This window comes from Scyliorhinus torazame, chromosome 7, assembly GCF_047496885.1.
Source record: "Scyliorhinus torazame isolate Kashiwa2021f chromosome 7, sScyTor2.1, whole genome shotgun sequence".
NCBI classification, from domain to species: Eukaryota; Metazoa; Chordata; class Chondrichthyes; order Carcharhiniformes; family Scyliorhinidae; genus Scyliorhinus; species Scyliorhinus torazame.
This window is the reverse complement of record NC_092713.1, coordinates 188,140,707-188,165,605: the sequence shown is the minus strand read 5'-3', so window position 1 is coordinate 188,165,605 and position 24,899 is coordinate 188,140,707. Positions and strand designations below refer to the sequence as shown.

The 24,899-nt window shown below is 51.2% G+C and overlaps 1 protein-coding gene across 3 annotated transcripts in view; it reads left to right on the top strand.

Annotated features, from left to right (window-relative positions):
- Positions 1 to 24,899, top strand: part of LOC140426746 (serine/threonine-protein kinase 32A-like) — a 550,050-nt gene that overhangs the window by 31,587 nt on the left and 493,564 nt on the right. The window contains exon 1 of one of the 3 annotated variants that reach the window (XM_072511882.1): positions 2,753 to 2,880. The exons of the other annotated variants lie outside the window; for them this stretch is intronic. Within the exon in view, the coding sequence (XP_072367983.1) occupies positions 2,862 to 2,880 (19 nt within the window). The 5' untranslated portion in view covers positions 2,753 to 2,861. Of the gene's footprint in view, positions 1 to 2,752; positions 2,881 to 24,899 lie in introns of those variants that run through there. 3 annotated transcript variants of the gene reach the window in all.

Here is a 24,899-nt window from a genome sequence, read left to right as displayed (position 1 = left end):
ACCTTTGGGGTCCACGGCATGTTCACTTACCCAGTCTATCATGAGTCAAGGCAGTGTTTGAGACGATAAAGTGTTCTTGCACCAGGCAGGGGAGGGAAAGAAATTCATACATTTTTCCTGTACTTAATCACTATTCAGTAGCTCTGGGTGCATTGAATTTTAGGTCAGCATTGAATGAGGACAGGATAATTGAGCTAACCGACCCTCAGATACAAAGTACACGAATTTAAAGCAGACAATACTGGAAAAAGTCAGCAGATCAGGCAACACCTGATGGCTGTGTTGGGAGGCCATCAACCTGAAAAGTTCAGCCATTTATTTTTTATCATTGAACATCCTGCCTGGCTGGCTGAGTATTTACAGGGTTCTACGTTTGTATTATGTAACACATATTCCAAGATAATATTTTGTGGTTTTAATTATTCCTTGCAGAAATGCAGCTCAAAGCTAAAATGAAGGGTTAGAGATGGTAAAAGGTGTATCCTTTTTCAGACATCCTGTCACCCCTTTCGCAGCGACATGGTATCTTACATATCCCAAGTGGTGAAACTGCTGAGATTTGCGTTAACTGGATGAGTTGTGTGATTGAATACATGCGTGTGTGCAGACATGTGAAATCGGCATAAGTGGGCAGGCATTTAATTAAAATAGAGAGAGAAGGGACTGACAGATTTTGTGGTCAGTGGTGTGGAAAACAGGGCATGATTTGATGGGAAAGTCCCTTTTTGGGTACGTTTAGCAGGGCATTTGCGCCGTGAACGACCCCACTCTTAAAACCGGACTCTGCTTCAATTTTGGGCCTCGGCGAGGAATGCCCCGCTAAGGCTGCACTTAGACTCATTTACTGCACTAACGAGCTCAGCTCTGGACCTTCCACCACAGCCTCCGGACACCTCAATGCCAAACTTACCAACTTACCAAATAGGGAGTTCTCGAGCCCCCCCCTCCGGCATCCAAATCATAAGAGCAGGGTAACCCCAGGCCCAATCCCCAGCACGGGCAAGGTGCCACCTGGGCACCTTGACACTGCCAGCCTGACACCCTGGCAGTGCCCATGCCAGCCGAGCAGAGCCACCTCAGCAATCTGCCAGGGTGCCAGCCTGGCAGTGCCATAGTGCCCGGGAGGCATCAGGAGTGCCAGGGTACCTTTTACCAGAGCCCAACCACTTGGGAGGACTCTGATCACCTGGGAGCCTCCCCATCCCAAGTGCTGCTATGCCTGGTCGACGTTTGTGGAAACCAGTGCTTAATGGCACCCCGTCGGGGTCTCCGAGGCGAGGCTATTCGATCCCGCTCCTTGGTAACTACGGTGTAGACATAGTCAAGTGAGATTGACTACTCATTTCAATATGTAAATCTGGATCACGCTCATTGAGGGCGAGATCCAAGTCGCAACGCCTCACGAGATCTCATTAGATTTCGCGAGGTGTAACGAGGGTTGTAAATCTCACAAGACGCCTGTCGAGAGATTTAACGGCCTTGTCGTGCCCCAAGTCGGGCGCAACAAGGCTGGTAGATCATGCCCTTCGTTACAAAATAGTCTGAATCCCATTTGCAGATCTTTCTAAACATGCCGAAAGCAATTAAAACTGAATTTTGATAGGGTCATATAAATTAATTGACATCTGAGGCAGGATTTTCCCTGCAGGCCTCTGAATGCTGCCATTGGGAAAATCTGCGGTAGCGGCTGATGGGTGCAGCGAGAAGCAATTCGATCCCGCCTCACGACCCTTCTGACACCCACACTTTGAAAAACTCTGATCTAAACAATATCTGCTGCAGTATTTCCTTTACTGTAGTTGAAGTGTGATAGAAGTTTTATTTCAGGAACCAAAGCATTTTTGATGCATTGGAGATTTGGTGCATTCAACTTTAAGTTATTTTGGATGTCGACTCCTAAGTGACAACATTCTTTTGTAAACTCAGAGTGGGGATCATGCATTGTGTGCTTGAATATTGAGGGACATTTGAGTATTACTGATGCGCAAGATGTTACATTGCTCCTACATTTAATTTCATTCTCCATATATTGGCCTATTTGATGAGATTATTCCTGAAGGTTTCCTGAAGGCTAACCTCATCTGCTGCTTCAATAATGGCTCGAGTATGTATATCTAGAGATCTGGTAAAGTAGCAACTGTCTGCAAGACAGTTACTGGAAAAGAATTGTTAAAAAATATAGCACAAGAAAGCAGAAAAAAATATATATTCTGATATATAATATATATATATATATGAAGTGAACTCCCAAAGCACGGATTAGCAGACCCCAGGCAGACCTCTATTATATTAGTGAAGAGCACAAATAAAGTAAATAGGGAGACTTTGGCATGCAACCAATTTCTATCTCGTTGACTCAAATTAGGAGCTATAATGAAGCTTGTACGCTTATGGTAATTAATTGAAAATGATTGAACATTTCTGGTTGATGAGTTTGGTGCCTCACAAATTGGGTCCTTCAGGCTGCTGAACTGATTGAGTGAGTTGTACTTACTGGCTACCCCCATTGATTAATCAGCCTTTCTTATTTATTTAACAGTCCTGCCCCCTCATTAGAACGTGACCTACTGTTCATTAACATATCCATGAGCCTCGGAAGAACTTTCATTTTTATTCATTGTTCTGTTCTGGCACCAACCCCGTCTTATCTTGAAGAAAACTTTGGAGTCCCTGATGCTCCAAGAATATTACAGCCATCTGCCTTTGTTTCTACAAGCAAAGCTCTCTTGGAATTTATCTGAATTCGTGTCCCGATTTTACGTCAGTAATTTAAGAAGTATTGCCTCAACTTTGTCACCTCTCTAAAAGTATTGGACAGTAATTCTCAAAGGGTGAAATATCCAATTATCAACATTGTGAACATGGCTTTCTGTCTATTGGGTAAGTGTAACTAATATGTTTGCTACAGGATAACTGATCTTTTTTTATTTTATCTAAGCAATGCCATTGTTGAGTGTTAGTTAATGTTAGTTAAAGTTAGTTCGCAAAATCATCCTCAACACAGCTCATTAGAGCTAGCACTGGCAATATCACTTTATGTTGGTGTGAGACATTTAACCAAGGCACTGTCTACCCTCTCAACTGAACATAAAATATCCTCCGGCACTTTGAGGAAGAGTAAGAAGGTTCTCTCCGATGTCCTAGCCAATGTCACTGAAACGGATGGTCTTTTCACGATCAGATTGCAGTCTGTTTTTTAAAAAATATATATTTTTTCAAGATTTTTTGGCCAAACATAACAGTACGTAGTGTTTCTTTTAAACAACAATAAAGCAATATAAATAACAGTGGCCAGTTTTAAACAAATAAATAAATAATATATGAACGGAAACAAGAACCAAACTAAATGGCAACTGCCTTGTCAAAAATAAATACTCTCCAAAGATACAATCCAACAGTCCAATATACAATACCTAAAACAAGTGCCTATACATATACAATAACATCCCTGAGAGTCCGTCCGATTCCTCCCCCCCCCCGCCCCCCCCTCCCCCCTGGGTTGCTGCTGTTGTCTTCTTCTTTTCCTTTCCCTCTATCTTTCTGTGAGATAGTCGACGAACGGTTGCCACCGCCTGGTGAACCCTTGAGCCGAACCCCTAAGTACGAACTGAATCCGTTCTAACTTTATAAACCCTGCCATGTCGTTTATCCAGGTCTCCACACCCGGGGGTTTGGCTTCCTTCCACATCAACAGTATCCTGCGTCAGGCTACTAGGGACGCAAAGGCCAAAACATCAGCCTCTCTCGCCTCCTGCACTCCCGGCTCTTCTGCAACCCCAAATATAGCCAACCCCCAGCTTGGTTCAACCTGGACCCCCACCACCTTCGAAAGCACCTTTGCCACCCCCACCCAAAACCCCTGTAGTGCCTGGCATGACCAGAACATGTGGGTGTCATTCGCTGGGCTTCTCGAGCATCTCGCACACCTATCCTCTTCCCCCAAAAATTTACTGAGCCGTGCTCCAGTCATATGCGCCCTGTGTAACACCTTAAATTGTATCAGGCTTAGCCTGGCACACGAGGACGATGAGTTTACCCTACGTAGGGCATCAGCCCACAGCCCCTCCTCAATCTCCTCCCCCAGCACTTCTTCCCATTTCCCTTTCAGCTCATCTACCATGATCTCCCCCTCGTCCCTCATTTCCCTATATATGTCCGACACCTTACCATCCCCCACCCATGTCTCTGAGATCACTCTATCCTGCGTCGGGAGCTGCGGGAATTCCCTCATCTGTTGCCTCGCAAAAGCCCTCAGTTGCATATACCGAAATCCATTCCCTTGGGGCAACCCACATTTTTCCGTCAGCGCTCCCAGACTCGCAAACGTCCCATCTACGAACAGATCTCTCAATTGTGTTACCCCTGCTCTTTGCTATGCTCCAAATCCCCCATCCATTCTCCCCGGAACAAACCTATGGTTATTTCTTATCGGGGACCGCACCGAGGCTCCCGTCTTTCCCCTATGCCGTCTCCACTGCCCCCAAATTTTCAATGTAGCCACCACCACTGGGCTTGTGGTGTATTTCTTCGGTGAGAACGGCAACGGTGCCGTCACCATAGCTTGTAGGCTAGTCCCCCTGCAGGACGCCCTCTCCAATCTCTTCCAAGCCGCTCCCTCCCCTTCTCCCATCCGCTTACACACCATTGAAACATTGGCGGCCCAGTAGTACTCACGTAGGCTCGGTAGTGCCAGCCCCACCCTGTCCCTACTACACTGCAAAAATCCCCTCCTCACTCTCGGGGTCTTCCCGGCCCACACAAAACTCATAATACTCTTCTCGATTCTTTTGAAAAAAGCCTTCGTGACCACCACCGGGAGGCACTGAAACACAAAAAGGAATCTCGGGAGGACCACCATTTTAACCGCTTGCACCCTACCTGCCAGTGACAGGGACACCACGTCCCATCTCTTAAAGTCCTCCTCCATCTGTTCCACCAACCGCGTTAAATTAAGGCTATGTAATGTACCCCAATTCTTGGCTATCTGGATCCCCAAGTACCGAAAGTCCCTTGTTACCTTCCTCAATGGTAAATCCTCTATTTCTCTGCTCTGCTCCCCTGGATGCACCACAAACAACTCACTTTTCCCCATGTTCAATTTAAACCCTGAAAAATCCCCAAACTCCCCAAGTATCCGCATTATCTCTGGCATCCCCTCCACCGGGTCCGCCACATATAGCAACAAATCATCCGCATACAGAGACACCCGGTGTTCTTCTCCTCCCCTGAGTACTCCCCTCCACTTCCTGGAACCCCTCAATGCTATGGCCAGGGGCTCAATCGCCAGTGCAAACAATAACGGGGACAGAGGACATCCCTGCCTCGTCCCTCTATGGAGCCGAAAATAATCAGACCCCCGTCCATTCGTGACCATGCTCGCCATCGGGGCCCTATACAGCAACTGTACCCATCTGATATACCCATCTCCAAAGCCAAATCTCCTCAACACCTCCCACAAATAATCCCGCTCCACTCTATCAAATGCTTTCTCGGCATCCATCGCCACCACTATCTCCGCTTCCCCCTCTGGTGGAGGCATCATCATTACCCCTAGCAGCATCCGTATATTTGTATTCAGCTGTCTCCCCTTCACAAACCCAGTTTGGTCCTCATGGACCACCCCCGGGACACAATCCTCTATCCTCGTTGCCATTACCTTGGCCAGAATCTTAGCGTCCACATTCAGGAGGGAAATAGGCCTATAGGACCCGCATTGCAGCGGGTCTTTTTCCTTCTTTAGGAGGAGCGTTATCGTTGCCTCTGACATAGTCGGGGGCAGCTGCCCCCTTTCCCTCGCCTCATTAAAGGTTCTCATCAGTAGCGGGGCCAGCAAGTCCATATATTCCCTATAGAATTCAACTGGGAATCCGTCTGGTCCCGGGGCCTTCCCCGCCTGCATGCTCCCAATCCCTTTCACTACTTCCTCCGTCTCAATCTGTGCTCCCAGACCCGCCCTCTCCTGCTCCTCCACTTTAGGAAATTCCAGCTGATCCAGAAAGCACATCATTCTCTCCTTCCCATCCGGGGGCTGAGCTTCATATAATCTTTCATAAAATGCCTTGAACACTCCATTCACTCTCTCCGCTCCCCGCTCCATCTCTCCCTCCTCATCTCTCACCCCCCCTATCTCCCTCGCTGCTCCCCTCTTCCTCAGTTGGTGGGCCAGCAACCTGCTCGCCTTCTCCCCATATTCGTACTGTACACCCTGTGCCTTCCTCCATTGTGCCTCTGCATTACCCGCAGTAAACAAGTCAAATTCTACATGTAGCCTTTGCCTTTCCCTGTACAGTCCCTCCTCCGGTGCCTCCGCATATTGCCTATCCATCCTCAGAAGTTCTTTCAACAACCGCTCCCTTTCCCTAACCTCCTGCTTTCCTTTATGTGCCCTAATAGATATCAGCTCCCCTCTAACCACTGCCTTCAGCGCCTCACAGACCACTCCCACCTGAACCTCCCCATTATCATTGAGTTCCAAGTACCTTTCAATACACCCCCTCACCCTTAAACACACCCCCTCATCTGCCAATAATCCCATGTCCATTCTCCAGGGTGGACGCTGTTCTTTTTCCTCCCCTATCTCCAGGTCCACCCAATGTGGAGCGTGATCCGAAATAGCTATAGCCGTGTACTACGTCCCCGTCACCTTCGGGATCAGTGCCCTTCCCAAAACAAAAAAGTCAATCCGTGAATAAACTTTGTGGACAGAGGAGAAAAACAAAAACTCCTTACTCCTAGGTCTACTAAATCTCCAGGGGTCTACTCCTCCCATCTGCTCCATAAAGTCCTTAAGCACCCTAGCTGCAGCCGGCCTCCTTCTGGTCCTGGACCTCGATCTGTCCAGCCCTGGGTCCAGCACCGTATTAAAATTTCCACCCATTACCAACTTCCCCACCTCTAGGTCCAGGATACGTCCTAACATACGCCTCATAAAGTTGGCATCACCCCAGTTCGGGGCATATACGTTCACTAAGACCCTTGCAATTTGCCACTCACCATCACGTATCTGCCCCCACTATCCGCCACTATGGTCTTTGCCTCAAACATTAACCGCTTCCCCACTAGTATAGCCACCCCCCTGTTTTTTGCGTCTAGCCCCGAATGAAACACCTGCCCCACCCATCCTTTGCGTAGTCTGACCTGGTCTATCAGTTTCAGATGCGTCTCCTGCAGCATAACCACATCTGCCTTAAGTTTCTTTAGGTGTGCGAGTACCCGTGCCCTCTTTATCGGCCCGTTCAGACCTCTCACATTCCACGTGATCAGCCGGGTTGGGGGGCTATGATTACCATAGCGCGGGAACAAAGCCCGCGCTTCCCATTTGGCCCCGCCCCAAATGGCCGGCGCCCCCAGCTCCTCATCCTCCCTCCCCCCCTCCCCCACGACATGGGGAAGAGAGAAAAGTTACAGGGTCGCAGGATTAACAACTTGGGAAATCATCTCTTCCCCCTTTTCCCCCTCTTCACCCCACATATCCGCCCCACCACTTTGTCCCAAACGTTCTTTTTCTAGCCCGCTTATTCCAGTTTCTTCTCGACAATAAATGTCCACGCCTCTTCTGCCGTTTCAAAGTAGTGGTGTTTCCCTTGATGTGTGACCCACAGTCTTGCCGGCTGCAGCATTCCAAATTTAACCTTCCTTTTGTGCAGCACCGCCTTGGCCCGATTAAAGCTTGCCCTCCTTTTCGCTACCTCCGCACTCCAATCTTGATATACGCGGATCACCGCGTTCTCCCACCTACTGCTCCAAGTTTTCTTTGCCCATCTGAGGACCATCTCTCTGTCCTTGTATCGGAGAAATCTCACCACGATGGCTCGAGGAATTTCTCCAGCCCTCTGTCTTCGCGCCATAACTCGATCGGCTCCCTCCACCTCCAACGGGCCCGTCGGGGCCTCCGATCCCATTAACGAGTGCAGCATCGCGCTCACATATGCCCCGACGTCCGCCCCTTCTGCACCTTCGTGAAGACCAAGAATCCTTAAATTCTTCCTCCTCGCATTATTCTCCAGCACCTCCAGCCTTTCCACACACCTTTTGTGTTGTGCCTCGTGCATCTCTGTCTTCACCACCAGGCCCTGTATGTCGTCCTCATTCTCAGCAGCCTTTGCCTTCACGACCCGAAGCTCCTGCTCCTGGGTCTTTTGCTCCTCCTTTAGCCCTTCAATCGCCTGTAATATCGGGGCCAACAGCTCCTTCTTCATCTCCTTTTTAAGTTCTTCCACGCAACGCCGCAGGAACTCTTGTTGGTCAGGGCCCCATATTAAACTGCCTCCTTCCGACGCCATCTTGCTTTGTGCCTGCCTTCCTGGCCGCTGCTCTAGAGGATCCACCGCAGTCCGGCCACTTTCCTCTCCTTTTTTCATCCGTGTCCAGGGGGGATTCCCTTCTGGTTTACCGCACAGTGTTTTTAGCCGTTAAATTTGCCGTTGGGGCTCCTATTAAGAGCCCAAAAGTCCTTTCCACCGGGAGCTGCCGAAACGTGCAACTTAGCTGGTTATCACCGCACCCGGAAGTCCAGATTGCAGTCTGTTGACCCTCACAGTGCACATATTGGCTGCTTTGTTTCCTACATTACACTTCAAAAGTACTTAATTGGTTTTCAAGCCCTTTGGTATGTCCCGAATTGCATACAAAGTGAGGTTAAATGGAAAGGAACATCGGGACAGCCATGGGACATGCAACCCATTGAACACGCCTTTATTTTTACAATACCAGTTCCACTTTTGCACTCCTACATGTGCCAAACTGTTTCTGCTCTTCTGCATTTAATTTTGAGACTGAGCAAATTATTTTCATAACTCACCGCAGCAGCTTTAGTTTTGAGTGTTTCGCAATGGCTCACTTCCTATTATTTTTGCCACTGGTCAGAAAGTTGAGTTCAAGGTCCACTGTAAGACGCCATCTTATAATGTGGACTAATAAACCAATGCAGTAGTGACTGACAGCTGTATTGCTGAGCCGTCAATCCTGTGGGCTTTTAAAAAATATATATTTTTTATTCTCCTTTTTCACATTTTCTCCCAAATGTACACCCACCAACAATAAACAATAATCAGTAACAAATATGTCAATCCCCATATCAATAACAACAATCCCATCCTCCCACCAAACCACAAACATTAGCCCGCATGTTCACACAATCAAATGACAAAAAGGAATTAGGGATCACCCATAGTCGCCATTAACACACACAGCCCCCCTCCCACCCACCCGCCCCAACTAATGTTCGATGTGATCCAATTCTTGAAAGTGCATAATGAATAATGCCCATGAATTGTAGAACCCCTCCATCCTTCCCCTCAGTTCAAACTTAACCTTCTCAAGAGTCAAGAATTCCAACAGGTCCCCCCGCCACGCCAGGGCACAGGGTGGAGAGGCCGCTCTCCAACCGATCAGGATCCGCCTTTGGGCGATCAACGAGGCGAAGGCTACAACATCTGCCTCCGCATCCGTTTCCATCCCTGGCTGGTCCAACAGCCCGAATATGGCCTCCCGGGGGCCCGGGTCCAGTTACACGTGTACCATTAGAAATGACCCTAAAAACCGCCTTCCAGTAATCCTCTAGCTTTGGACAGGACCAAAACATATGAACGTGATTACCCCACCCCCCTGCAATTTTCACACACATCTTCTACTCCTTCAAAGAATCGGCTCATCGTCACCCTCGTGAGGTGTGCTCTGAAAACCACCTTCAGCTGTATCAGCCCCAAACTTTTTAAAAAATATATATTTTATTCATGATTTTTGGCCAAACATAACAGTACGTAGTGTTTCTTTTACACAACAATAAAGCAATATAAATAACAGTGGCCAGTTTTAAACAAATAAATAAATAATATATAAACAAAAACAAAACCGAATGGCAACTGCCTTGTCCAAAATAAATACTCTCCAAAAATACAATCCAACAATCCAATATACAATTACCTATAACAAATACCTATACATATTATACATATACAATAACATCTCTGAGAGTCCGTTCAATTCTCTCTCCCCCCCCCCCCCCCCCCCCCCCGCCCCCCGCCCCCTGGGTTGCTGCTGTTGTCTACTTCTTTTCCATTCCCTCTATCTCTCTGTGAGATAATCGACGAACGGTTGCCACCGCCTGGTGAATCCCTGAGCCGAACCCCTTAACACGAACTTAATCCGTTCTAACTTTATAAACCCTACCATGTCGTTTATCCAGGTCTCCACACCCGGGGTTTGGCTTCCTTCCACATTAACAATATCCTGCGCCGGGCTACTAGGGACGCAAAGGCCAACACGTCAGCCTCTCTCGCCTCCTGCACTCCCGGCTCTTCTGCAACCCCAAATATAGCCAACCCCCAGCTTGGTTCGACCCGGACCCCCACCACCTTCGAAAGCACCTTTGCCACCCCCACCCAGAACCCCTGTAGTGCCGGGCATGACCAGAACATGTGGGTGTGATTCGCTGGGCTTCTCGAGCATCTCGCACACCTATCCTCTACCCCCAAAAATTTACTAAGCCGCGCTCCAGTCATATGCGCCCTGTGTAACACCTTAAATTGTATCAGGCTTAGCCTGGCACACGAGGACGATGTGTTTACCCGACGCAGGGCATCAGCCCACAGCCCCTCCTCAATCTCCTCCCCCAGTTCTTCTTCCCATTTCCCTTTCAGCTCATCTACCATGATCTCACCCTCGTCCCTCATTTCCCTGTATATGTCCGACACCTTACCATCCCCCACCCATGTCTCTGAGATCACTCTATCCTGCACCTCCTGCGTCGGGAGCTGCGGGAATTCCCTCACCTGTTGCCTCGCAAAAGCCCTCAATTGCATGTACCGAAATGCATTCCCTTAGGGCAACCCATATTGCTCCGTCAGCGCTCCCAGACTCGCAAACGTCCCATCTACAAACAGATCTCTCAGTTGTACTACCCCAGCTCTTTGCCATGCTCCAAATCCCCCATCCATTCTCCCCGGAACGAACCTATGATTGTTTCTTATCGGGGACTGCACCGAAGCTCCCGTCCTTCCCCTATGCCATCTCCACTGCCCCCAAATTTTCAATGTAGCCACCACCACCGGGCTTGTGGTGTATTTCTTTGGTGAGAACGGCAACGGTGCCGTCACCATTGCTTGTAGGCTAGTCCCCCTGCAGGACGCCCTCTCCAATCTCTTCCATGCCGCTCCCTCCCCTTCTCCCATCCACTTACACACCATTGAAACATTGGCGCCCAGTAGTACTCACTTAGGCTCGGTAGTGCCGGCCCCCCCCTGTCCCTACTACGCTGCAAGAATCCCCTCCTCACTCTCGGGGTCTTCCCAGCCCACACAAAACTCATAATACTCTTCTCGATTCTTTTGAAAAAAGCTTTCGTGATCACCACCGGGAGACACTGAAACACAAAAAGGAATCTCGGGAGGGCCACCATTTTTACCGCCTGCACCCTACCTGCCAATGACAGGGACACCATGTCCCATCTCTTAAAGTCCCCCTCCATCTGTTCCACCAACCGTGTTAAATTAAGCCTGTGTAATGTACCCCAATTCTTGGCTATCTGGATCCCCAGGTACAGGAAGTCCCTTGTTACCTTCCTCAACGGTAAATCCTCTATCTCTCTGCTCTGCTCCCCTGGATGCACCACAAACAACTCACTTTTCCCCATGTTCAGTTTATACCCTGAAAAATCCCCAAACTCCCCAAGTATCCGCATTATCTCTGGCATCCCCTCCGCCGGGTCCGCCACATATAGCAACAAATCATCCGCATACAGAGATACCCGGTGTTCTTCCCCTCCCCTGAGTACTCCCCTCCACTTCCTGGAACCCCTCAATGCTATGGCCAGGGGTTCAATCGCCAGTGCAAACAATAACGGGGACAGAGGACATCCCTGCCTCGTCCCTCTATGGAGCCGAAAATAGTCAGACCCCCGTCCATTCGTAACCACGCTCGCCATCGGGGCCCTATACAGCAACTGTACCCACCTGATATACCCATCCCCAAAACCAAATCTCCTCAGCACCTCCCACAAATAATCCCACTCCACTCTATCAAATGCTTTCTCGGCATCCATCGCCACCACTATCTCCGCTTCCCCCTCTGGTGGAGGCATCATCATTACCCCTACAGCCTCCGTATATTTGTATTCAGCTGTCTCCCCTTCGCAAACCCAGTTTGGTCCTCATGAACCACCCCCGGGACACAATCCTCTATCCTCATTGCCATTACCTTGGCCAGAATCATAGCGTCCACATTCAGGAGGGAAATGGGCCTGTAGGACCCGCATTGCAGCGGGTCTTTTTCCTTCTTTAGGAGGAGCGATATCATTGCCTCTGACATAGTCGGGGGCAGCTGCCCCCTTTCCCTCGCCTCATTAAAGGTTCTCATCAGTAGCGGGGCCAGCAAGTCCATATATTTTCTATAGAATTCAACTGGGAATCCGTCTGGTCCCGGGGCCTTCCCCGCCTGCATGCTCCCAATCCCTTTCACCACTTCCTCCGTCTCAATCTGTGCTCCCAGTCCCACCCTCACCTGCTCCTCCACCCTAGGAAATTCCAGCTGATCCAGAAAGCACATCATTCTCTCCTTCCCATCCGGGGGCTGAGCTTCATATAGTCTTTCGTAAAATGCCTTGAACACTCCATTCACTCTCTCCGCTCCCCGCTCCATCTCTCCCTCCTCATCTCTCACCCCCCCTAACTCCCTCGCTGCTCCCCTTTTCCTCAGTTGGTGGGCCAGCAACCTGCTCGCCTTCTCCCCGTATTCGTACTGTACACCCTGTGCCTTCTCCATTGTGCCTCTGCATTACCCTTAGCAACAAGTCAAATTCTACATGTAGCCTTTGCCTTTCCCTGTACAGTCCCTCCTCCGGTGCCTCCGCATATTGTCTGTCCACCCTCAGAAGTTCTTTCAACAACCGCTCCCTTTCCCTACCCTCCTGCTTTCCTTTATGTGCCCTAATAGATATCAGCTCCCCTCTAACCACTGCCTTCAGCGCCTCCCAGACCACTCCCACCTGTACCTCCCCATTATCATTGAGTTCCAAGTACCTTTCAATACGCCCCCTCACCCTTAAACACACCCCCTCACCTGCCAATAATCCCATGTCCATTCTCCAGGGTGGACGCTGTTGTTTTTCTTCCCCTATCTCCAGGTCCACCCAATGTGGAGCATGATCCAAAATGGCTATAGCCGTGTACTCCGTCCCCGTCACCTTTGGGATCAGTGCCCTTCCCAAAACAAAAAAATCTATTCGTGAATAAACTTTGTGGACATAGGAGAAAAACGAAAACTCCTTACTCCTAGGTCTACTAAATCTCCAGGGGTCTACTCCTCCCATCTGCTCCATAAAGTCCTTAAGCACCCTGGCTGCAGCCGGCCTCCTTCCGGTCCTGGACCTCGATCTGTCCAGCCCTGGGTTCAGCACCGAATTAAAATCTCCACCCATTACCAACTTCCCCACTTCTAGGTCCGGGATTCGTCCTAACATACGCCTCATAAAGTTGGCATCATCCCAGTTCGGGGCATACACGTTCACTAATACCACCGCCTCCCCTTGCAATTTGCCACTCACCATCACGTATCTGCCCCCACTATCCGCCACTATAGTCTTTGCCTCAAACATTACCCGCTTCCCCACTAGTATGGCCACCCTCCTGTTTTTTGCGTCTAGCCCCGAATGGAACACCTGCCCCACCCATCCTTTGCGTAGTCTGACCTGGTCTATCAGCTTCAGATGCGTCTCCTGAAGCATAACCACATCTGCCCTAAGTTTCTTTAGGTGTGCGAGTACCCGTGCCCTCTTAATCGGCCCGTTCAGCCCTCTCACATTCCACGTGATCAACCGGGTTGGGGGGCTCTTTACCCCCCCCCCTTGACGACTAGCCATCTCCTTTTTCAATCCAGCTCCTCACCCGGTTCCCATGTAGCCGTATCTCCCCCAAGCGGCGTCCCCCCCGCCCCGACCACCCCCCCCCCCCGTACCAGCTCCCCCTTCTCCCCAGCAGCAGCAGCCCAGTTAACCCCCCCCCTCCCCCGCTAGATCCCAAACTAGCGTAATTGCACCCCCCATGTTGCTCCCAGAAGTCAGCAAACTCTGGCCGACCTCGGCTTCCCCCCGTGACCTCGGCTCACACTGTGCGAGGCCCCCTCCTTCCTGCTTCCCTGTTCCCGCCGTGATTACCATAGCGCGGGAACAAAGCCCGCGCTTCCCTTTTGGCCCCGCCCCCAATGGCCGGCGCCCTCATCCTCCCTCCCCCTCCTCCCCCACGACATGGGGAAGAGAGAAAAGTTCTAGGGTCGCAGGATTAACAACTTGGGAAGTCATGTCTTCCCTCTTTTCCCCCCCTTCATCCCACATATTCACCCCCCACTTTGTCCCAAACGTTCTTTTTATGGCCCGCTCACTCCAGTTTCTCCTCGACAATAAATGTCCACGCTTCATCTGCCGTTTCGAAGTAGTGGTGTTTCCCTTGATGTGTGACCCACAGTCTTGCCGGTTGCAGCATTCCAAATTTAATCTTCCGTTTGTGCAGCACCGCCTTGGCACGATCAAAGCTTGCCCTCCTTCTCGCCACCTCCGCACTCCAATCTAGATATACGCGGATCACCGCGTTCTCCCACCTACTGCTCCGAGTTTTCTTTGCCCATCTGAGGACCATCTCTCTGTCCTTATATCGGAGAAATCTCACCACTACGGCTCGAGGGATTTCTCCAGCCCTCGGTCTTCGCGCCATAACTCGATAAGCTCCCTCCACCTCCAGCGGACCCGTCGGGGCCTCCGATCCCATTAACGAGTGCAGCATCGTGCTCACATATGCCCCGACGTCCGCCCCTTCTACACCTTCGGGAAGACCAAGAATCCTTAAATTCTTCCTCCTCGCATTATTCTCCAGCACCTCCAGCCTTTCCACACACCTTTTGTGTTGTGTCTCGTGCATCTCTGTCTTCACCACCAGGCCCTGTATGTCGTCCTCATTCTCAGCAGCCTTTGCCTTCACGACCCAAAGCTCCTGTTCCTGGGTCTTTTGCTTCTCCTTTAGCCCCTCAATCGCTTGTAATATCGGGGCCAACAGCTCCTTCTTCATCTCCTTTTTAAGTTCTTCCACGCAACGCCGCAGGAACTCTTGTTGGTCAGGGCCCCAAATTAAACTGCCTCCTTCCGACGCCATCTTGCTTTGTGCCTGCCTTCCTGGCCGCTGCTCTAGAGGATCCACCGCAATCCGGCCACTTTCCTCTCTTTTTTCCATCCATGTCCAGAGGGGATTCCCTTCTGGATTACAGCACAGTGTTTTTTGTCGTTAAAATTGCCATTGGGGCTCCTATCAAGAGCCCAAAAGTCCATTCCACCGGGAGCTGCCGAAACGTGCGACCTAGCTGGTCATCGCCGCACCCGGAAGTCATCAGCCCCAACCTTGCGCACAAGGTGGAGGCATTCACTCTCCGGAGCACCTCACACCAGAACCCCTTCTCCATATCCTCTCCCAACTCTTCCTCCCACCTTGCTTTGATCCCTTCCAATGGTGCCTCCTCCTCTTCCAAAATAGCTCCGTAAACCGCCGACACTACCCCCTTCTCCAGTCCCCCTGTCGTCAGCACCTCCTCCAGCAATGTGGAGGCCGGCTCCACCGGGAGGCTCTGTATCTCCTTACTGGCAAAATCTCGAACCTGCATGTATCTAAACATTCCCCCTGCTCCAGCCCATACTTCGCTTCCAGCTCCTTCAATCCTGCAAACCGAGCCCGAAGAAACAAATCTTTTAGTGTCTTAATCCCCTTCTCCCAATTCTGAAATTTCCATCCCACCTCCCTGGCTCAAATCTGTGGTTCCCCCGAATCGGCATTTCCCTTGACCCTGCCCCCAACCCGAAGTGTTGCCGAAACTGCCTCCAAATTCTCAATAAAGCTATTATTACCGGACTCCCTGGGCGGTATACTCCCCCCCCGCCCCCCCCAACCCCACGCCGGGTGGGCGAATCGCGGGGGCGCCGCGCGAGTCGCGCCACGCCGCCCCGACACCCACACGCGATTCTCCCATCCCCCCCCAAACCAGCGGCGCTCGGAGAATCGCCGCTCACCGTTTGCGGCGATTCTCCGGCCCAGATGGGCCGAGCGACCGCTACGACACGACAGGTTCCCGCCGGCGCCATCCACACCTGGTTGCTGCCGGCGGGAACTGTGCGGGAATACTGGGGGGCGGCCTGTGGGGGGGAGGGGGGTTCCTTCACCGGGGCGGGGCCCTCCGATGGGGTCTGGCCCGCGATCGGGGCCCACCGATCGGCGAGCTGGCCTCTCTAAAGGAGGACCTCCTGTCCTCCGCCGCCCCGCAAGATCCATCCGCCATCTTGTGGGGCGGCCTCGGGGAGGACGGCAACAGCGCATGCTTTTTACGCGGTGCCGCTTTTTACGCGGCGCCAAGGCCCAGCGTGCGTAAAAGACGCGACCCCACTCCTAGCCCCCCGGGGGCGGGAGAATAAGGGGCTGGAAGCTGGCTCCGATGCCGGAGTGAAACACTCCGGTTTTCACTCCGGCGTTGGGACTTTGTCTCCCTTTGGGAGAATCGTGCTCCCTGAGTATTTCCCCGGCGTTATTGAGAGCGGCGCTGTTGTTAGTGCTTTCAATCTCGACCCCCTGCATAAACTCTCCTCCATTCTGACCCACTGGGAATCAACCCCTCTGACCCAGCTCCACACCTTCTCCACATTCGCCGCCCAGTAGTAATACATCAGGGGCGGGATTCTCTGCAATCGGCGCGATGTCCGCCGACCGGCGCCAAAGACGGCGCGAATCAGTCCGGCATCGCGCTGCCCCAAAGGTGCAGAATTCTCTGCATCTTGAGGGGCCGAGCCCTCACCTTGAGGCGCTAGGCCCGCACCGGATGGATTTCCGCCCTGCCAGCTGGCGGGAAAGGCCTTTGGTGCCCCGCCAGCTGGCGCGGAAATGACTTTGCCGTGCAGCGCATGCGCGGGAGCGTCAGGGGCCGCTCACGGCATCCCCGCGCATGCGCAGTGGAGGGGGTCTCTTCCGCCTCCGCCATAGTGGAGACCATGGCAAAGGCGGAAGGAAAAGAGTGCCCCCACGGCACAGGCCCGCCCACGCATCGGTGGGCCCCGATCACGGGCCAGGCCACCGTGGGGGCACGCCCCGGGGCCAGATCGCCCCGCGCCCCCCCCAGGACCCCGGAGCCCACCCGCGACGCCTTGTTCCGCCGTTCGAAAGGTGGTTCAATCCACGCTGGCGGGAGAGGGTTGACAGCGGCGGGACTTCGGCCCATCGCGGGCTGGAGAATCGCCAGGGGTGGGCCTGCCGACCTGCGCAGCGCGATTCCCGCCCCCGCCGAATCTCCAGTGGCGGAGAATTCTCAACACGGCGGGGGCGGGATTCACGCTGGCCCCCGGCGATTCTCCGACCCGGTGGGGGGTCGGAGAATCGCGCCCCTGGTTCAGAAAACCCAAACCCCCTGTCTGCCTTCCCCTCTGTAGCAGCACCTTTCTAACTCTGGCCACCTACCTCCCCATATGAACAAAGTAATCCTTCCCTCAATCTCTCTGAAAAAAGCCTTTGGCACGAAAATCGGCAGGCATTGAAAAATAAACAGAAATCGCGGCAACACGTTCATTTTAAAGGCGGAAGAGATCCCCTCCAGTGACAGAATCCTTTGGGTTTTATAGAGGATACTGTCATATATCGCTGCTGCTCTTATGTGGAGATATCGTAGGATACTGTAATGCAGACTTTACCACTAATACAGTTTGGGGGATTAGAGTGGTTTTGATAATATCTAGTTAATAACCTTTTTCCAAATCAAGTAAATTAACTAAAACACACAATCCCTTGTTTGTCGTATGTACGACATATCTGTACTAATAATACTCACGTACTTGGGTGTCCTTTTGGATATTGCACGCATGTCAGCCTGCTTGCTTATGCTAGTGTCAGCCAGACCAGATAAAAGTTCCCCAGAAATTCCAGTTTTCTATATGTCATTACATAGGGTTTCATATAGCATCTGGCTCTGTGTATGTGGTGTTGGTACAGCTCTTGTCATTTAGTGTTAAGGTTAACTGTCACCATTAGTGGTGCATCCCTTTGATGCCTTTTCTCTTCCAAACCTTATTACAGGAGGAGTTTATCTGGACTGGAGACCATTCACCAGTTGCCATTCCTGTTTTACACGTGCAGTGTTAAAGGCCTGGCTGATGTATCCGTATATTTTTCTGTTTTAATCCTGAACTCGACATTCTAGCTTTAATATTATATAATTCTACGTAATGCTTGTTTTAAAAAAAAATTTAGAATACCCAATTAATTTTTTCCAATTAAGGGGCAATTTAGCGTGGACAATTCATGTACCCTGCCCATCTTTGGGTTGTGGGGGCGAAACCCACGCAAACATGGGGAGAATGTGCAAACTCCACACGGACAGTGACCCAGAGCCGGGATTGAACCTGGGACCTCAGCGCTGTGAGGCAGCAGGGCTAACCCACTGCGCCACCGTGCTGCCCTATTCTACGTAATGTTAATTAGCTTATTCAATTTAATAACTGATACATAACTATCCTAAGAGATCCTAATAATCTTCAATATTGTCACAAGTAGGCTTACATTAACACTACAATGAAGTTACTGTGAAAATACCCTAGTCGCCAATTCCGGCACCTGTCCGGGTACACTGAGGGGGAGAATTCAGAATGTCTAATTCACCTAACAGCATGTCTTTCGGGACTTGTGGGAGGAAACCGGAGCACCCGGAGGAAACCCATGCAGACACAGTGAGAACGTACAGACTCCACACAGACAGTGACCCAAGCTGGGAATCGAACCTTGGACCCTGGCGCTGTGAAGCAAAAGTGCTAAACACTGTGCTACCATGCCACCCAAGAGGTAAAATATCTGCTCTCTCCCAAAAAAAGCTATTTACAGAAGAGCAGGGAGTTCTTCTCTTGCTCTGATCAACATTCCTGCCACAAACAACAGCATCAATGATTGAATAACTTGTCACTTGCGACTTCCGGGTGCGGCGATGACCAGCTGAGTCGCACGTTTCGGCAGCTCCCGGTGAAACGGACTTTTGGGCTCTTGATAGGAGCCCCAACGGCAATTTTGACGGCTAAAAACACTGTGCGGTAAACCAGAAGGGAATCCCCCCTGGATACGGATGAAAAAAGGAGGAGAAAGTGGCCGGATTGCAGTTGATCCTTTAGAACAGCGGCAAGGAAAGCAAGCAAAAACCAAGATGGCGTCGGAAGGTGGCAGTTTAACATGGGGCCCTGAACAACAAGAGTTCTTGAAATGCTGTGTGGAAGAGCTCAAAAAGGAAATGAAGAAAGAGCTGTTGGCCCCGATACTACAGGCGATCGAAGGGCTAAAGGAGGAACAAAAGACCCAGGAGCGGGAGCTTCGGGTCGTGAAGGCAAAGGCAGCCGAGAATGAGGACGACATACAGAGCCTGGTGGTGAAGACGGAGATGCATGAGGCACATCAGAAACGATGTGTGGAAAGGTTGGAGGCACTGGAGAACAATGCAAGGAGGAACAACCTGAGGATTCTTGGTCTTCCTGAAGGTGTGGAGGGAGCGAACGTCGGGGCATATGTGAGCACGATGCTGCACTCGTTAATGGGAGCGGAGGCCCCGGCGGGTCCGTTGGAGGTGGAGGGAGCATACCGAGTGATGGCGAGAGGACCGAGAGCAGGAGAAATTCCCAGAGCCATAGTGGTGAGATTCCTCCGTTTTAAGGATAAAGAAATGGTCCTTAGATGGGCAAAGAAAACTCGGAGCAGTAAATGGGAGAACGCGGTGATCCGCGTTTATCAAGACTGGAGTGCGGAGGTGGCGAGAAGGAGGGCGAGCTTTAATCGGGCCAAGGCGGTGCTTCACAAAAAGAAGATAAAATTTGGAATGCTGCAACCGGCAAGACTGTGGGTCACATATCGAGGGAGGCACCACTACTTTGAGACGGCGGATGAAGCGTGGACTTTTATTGTGGAAGAGATGCCCCCGGAATGAGCGGGTTATTAAAAAGAATGTTTGAACAAAGTGGTGGGGCGAATGTGGGGGGCGAAGAGGGGGGTTAAAAAGGGGGGAAAGAGGAGTTTTATGTACTAATCCTGCGATGTGGTAACTTTTCTCTCTTCCACAGGTGGTGAGGAGGGGAGGTGGAGGAGATGGGGCGTTGGCCATTGGGGGCGGGGCCAAGGGAGAAGCGCGGGCTTGGCTCCCGCGCTATGATAATCATGGCGGGAATAGAGAAGCAGGAAGGAGGGGGCGTCGCACGGTGCGAGCCGAGGTCACGGGGGAAGCCGAGGTCGGCCAGAGTTTGCTGACTTCTGGGAGCAACATGGGGGGAGTAATTACGCTAGCGGGGGGTCTAGCGGGAGGGGTGGGAGGGGGGAATTACTGGGTTGCTGCTGCTGGGGAGAGGGGGGAGCTGGTATGGGAGGGGATGGGCGGGGGGGCACCGCCTGGGGGAGATACAGCTGCGTGGGAACCGGGTGAGGAGCTGGAAAAAGGGGATGGCTAATCGACAAGGGGGGGGGTAGGAAGCCCCCCAACCCGGCTGATCACGTGGAACGTGAGAGGGCTGAACGGGCCGATAAAGAGGGCACGGGTACTCGCACACCTTAAGAAACTTAAGGCAGATGTGGTTATGTTACAGGAAACGCACCTGAAACTGATAGACCAGGTTAGGCTACGCAAAGGATGGGTGGGGCAGGTGTTCCATTCGGGGCTAGATGCGAAAAACAGGGGGGTGGCTATATTAGTGGGGAAGCGGGTAATGTTCGAGGAAAAGACTATAGTGGCGGATAACGGGGGCAGATACGTGATGGTGAGTGGCAAACTACAGGGGGAGACGGTGGTTTTGGTAAACGTATATGCCCCGAACTGGGATGATGCCAATTTTATGAGGCGGATGCTAGGACGCATTCCGGACCTAGAGATGGGAAAGCTGATAATGGGGGGAGATTTTAATACGGTGTTGGAACCAGGGCTGGATAGGTCGAAGTCCAGGACTGGAAGGAGGCCGGCAGCAGCCAAGGTACTTAAAGATTTTATGGAGCAGATGGGAGGTGTAGACCCATGGAGATTTAGCAGACCTAGGAGTAAGGAGTTTTCGTTTTTCTCCTATGTCCATAAAGTCCACTCGCGAATAGACTTTTTTGTGCTGGGAAGGGCGTTGATCCCGAAGGTGAGGGGAACGGAGTATACGGCTATAGCCATTTCGGATCACGCTCCACACTGGGTGGACTTGGAGATAGGGGAGGAAACAGGAGGGCGCCCACCCTGGAGAATGGACATGGGACTAATGGCAGATGAGGGGGTGTGTCTAAGGGTGAGGGGGTGCATTGAAAAGTACTTGGAACTCAATGATAATGGGGAGGTCCAGGTGGGAGTGGTCTGGGAGGCGCTGAAGGCGGTGGTTAGAGGGGAGCTGATATCAATAAGGGTACATAAAGGGAAGCAGGAGAGTAAGGAACGGGAGCGGTTGCTGCAAGAACTTTTGAGGGTGGACAGACAATATGCGGAAGCACCGGAGGAGGGACTGTACAGGGAAAGGCAAAGGCTACATGTAGAATTTGACTTGCTGACTACGGGCACTGCAGAGGCACAATGGAGGAAGGCACAGGGTGTACAGTACGAATATGGGGAGAAGGCGAGCAGGTTGCTGGCACACCAATTGAGGAAAAGGGGAGCAGCGAGGGAAATAGGGGGAGTGAGGGATGAGGAAGGAGAGATGGAGCGGGGAGCGGAGAGAGTGAATGGAGTGTTCAAGACATTTTATAAAAAATTATATGAAGCTCAACCCCCGGATGGGAGGGAGAGAATGATGGGCTTTTTGGATCGGCTGGAATTTCCCAAGGTGGAAGAGCAGGAAAGGGTGGGACTGGGAGCACAGATCGAGGTAGAAGAAGTGGTGAAAGGAATTAGGAGCATGCAGGCGGGAAAGGCCCCGGGACCGGATGGATTCCCAGTCGAATTCTATAGAAAATATGTGGACTTGCTCGCCCCGGTATTGACGAGGACCTTTAATGAGGCAAAGGAAAGGGAACAACTGCCCGCGACTATGTCTGAAGCAACGATATCGCTTCTCTTAAAGAAGGAACAGGACCCGCTACAATGCGGGTCCTATAGACCTATTTCCCTCTAAATGTAGATGCCAAGATCCTGGCCAAGGTAATGGCAATGAGAATAGAGGAATGTGTCCCGGGGGTGGTCCACGAGACCAAACTGTGTTTGTGAAGGGGAGACAGCTGAACACGAATATACGGAGGCTGTTAGGGGTAATGATGATGCCCCCACCAGAGGGGGAAACGGAGATAGTAGTGGCGATGGATGCCGAGAAAGCATTTGATAGAGTGGAGTGGGATTATTTGTGGGAGGTGTTGAGGAGATTTGGTTTTGGAGAGGGGTATGTTAGATGGGTGCAGCTGTTGTACAGGGCCCCGATGGCGAGCGTGGTCACGAATGGACGGGGATCTGCATATTTTCGGCTCCATAGAGGGACAAGGCAGGGATGCCCTCTGTCCCCATTATTGTTTGCACTGGCGATTGAGCCCCTGGCGATAGCGTTGAGGGGTTCCAAGAAGTGGAGGGGAGTACTTAGAGGAGGAGAAGAACACCGGGTATCTTTGTATGCGGACGATTTGTTACTATATGTGGCAGACCCGGCAGAGGGGATGCCAGAAATAATGCGGATACTTGGGGAGTTTGGGGATTTTTCAGGGTATAAATTGAACATGGGGAAAAGTGAGTTGTTTGTGGTGCATCCAGGGGAGCAGAGTAGAGAAATAGAGGACCTACCGTTGAGGAAGGTAACAAGGGACTTTCGTTACCTGGGGATCCAGATAGCCAAGAATTGGGGCACATTGCATAGGTTAAATTTAACGCGGTTGGTGGAACAAATGGAGGAGGATTTCAAGAGATGGGATATGGTATCCCTGTCACTGGCAGGGAGGGTGCAGGCGGTTAAGATGGTGGTCCTCCCGAGATTCCTCTTTGTGTTTCAGTACCTCCCGGTGGTGATCACGAAGGCTTTTTTTAAAAGGATTGAAAAGAGCATCATGGGTTTTGTGTGGGCCAGGAAGACCCCGAGAGTGAGGAAGGGATTCCTACAGCGTAGCAGGGATAGGGGGGGCTGGCACTACCGAGCCTAAGTGAGTATTATTGGGCCGCTAATATTTCAATGGTGAGTAAGTGGATGGGAGAGGAGGAGGGAGCGGCGTGGAAGAGATTAGAGAGGGTGTCCTGTAGGGGGACTAGCCTACAGGCTATGGTGACAGCCCCATTGCCGTTCTCACCGAGGAACTACACCACAAGCCCGGTGGTGGTGGCTACACTGAAGATTTGGGGACAGTGGAGATGGCATAGGGGAAAGACTGGAGCCTTGGGGGGTTCCCCGATAAGAAACAACCATAGGTTTGCCCCGGGGGGAATGGATGGGGGATATGGAATGTGGCAAAGAGCAGGAATAACGCAACTGAAAGATCTGTTTGTGGATGGGAAGTTCGCGAGTCTGGGAGCGCTGACCGAGAAATATGGGTTGCCCCAAGGGAATGCATTCAGGTATATGCAACTGAGGGCTTTTGCGAGCAACAGGTGAGGGAATTCCCGCAGCTCCCGACACAAGAGGTGCAGGACAGAGTGATCTCAAAGACATGGGTGGGGGATGGTAAGGTGTCAGATATATATATAGGGAAATGAGGGACGAAGGGGAGACTATGGTAGATGAACTAAAAGGGAAATGGGAAGAAGAGCTGGGGGAGGAGATCGAGGAGGGGCTGTGGGCAGATGCCCTAAGCAGGGTAAACTCGTCGTCCTCGTGTGCCAGGCTAAGCCTGATTCAGTTTAAGGTATTACACAGGGCGCATATGACTGGAGCACGGCTCAGTAAATTTTTTGGGGTGGAGGATAGGTGTGCGAGGTGCTCGAGAAGCCCAGCGAATCATACCCATATGTTTTGGTCATGCCCGGCACTACAGGGGTTTTGGATGGGGGTGACAAAGGTGCTTTCAAAAGTAGTAGGGGTCCGGGTCGAACCAAGCTGGGGGTTGGCTATATTTGGGGTTGCACAAGAGCCGGGAGTGCAGGAGGCGAGAGAGGCCGATGTTTTGGCCTTTGCGTCCCTAGTAGCCCGGCGTAGGATATTGCTAATATGGAAAGAAGCCAAGCCCCCGGGGGTGGAGACCTGGATAAATGACATGGCAGGCTTTATAAAGCTAGAGCGGATTAAGTTCGTCCTAAGGGGGTCGGCTCAAGGGTTCACCAGGCGGTGGGAACCGTTCGTCGAATACCTCGCAGAAAGATAGATGGAATGGAAAAAAGAAGGCAGCAGCAGCAGCCCAGGATCGGGGGTGGGGTGGGGGGTGGTGGGGGGGGGGGGGGGGGGGGGGAGGAGGAACCAGAAGGACTCTCAGGGTTGTTAATATATACTGTATAATATGTATAGGTCGTTGCTACAGATAATTATATATTGGACTGTTAAATTATATTTTTGGAGAGCGTTACTTGTGATAAGGCAGTTGCCAATTAGGGTTAGTTTTCATTTTTGTTATTTATTATTTATTCATTTTCTGTTTATAAAATAGGTCATTGTTATTTGTGTTGTTATAATATTGTGTAAAGGATGCACAATGTACTGTGTTGGTTGACCAAAAATTTTCAATAAAATATTTTTTAAAAAAAGAATAACTTGTCACTTATCTCAGTAGAGTTTGTGTACTTTGCTGAGAGCAGAATCATTGTCGTATTTGTCTGGATGCGTGAAGTAATTTGTTGTATGGGAAACAATTTGAAATAATACTACCTTCTTGGGATCCTGGGGACTGAAAATGACTTTCTTCCACTCCTGGGCGTGCGTCCCGAGGTGACTAAGAGGAGCAGGTAGTGTTTAATGAGCTGTGTGGATGGGATGCTTGGATTTTGGTGCACTGCTTGCA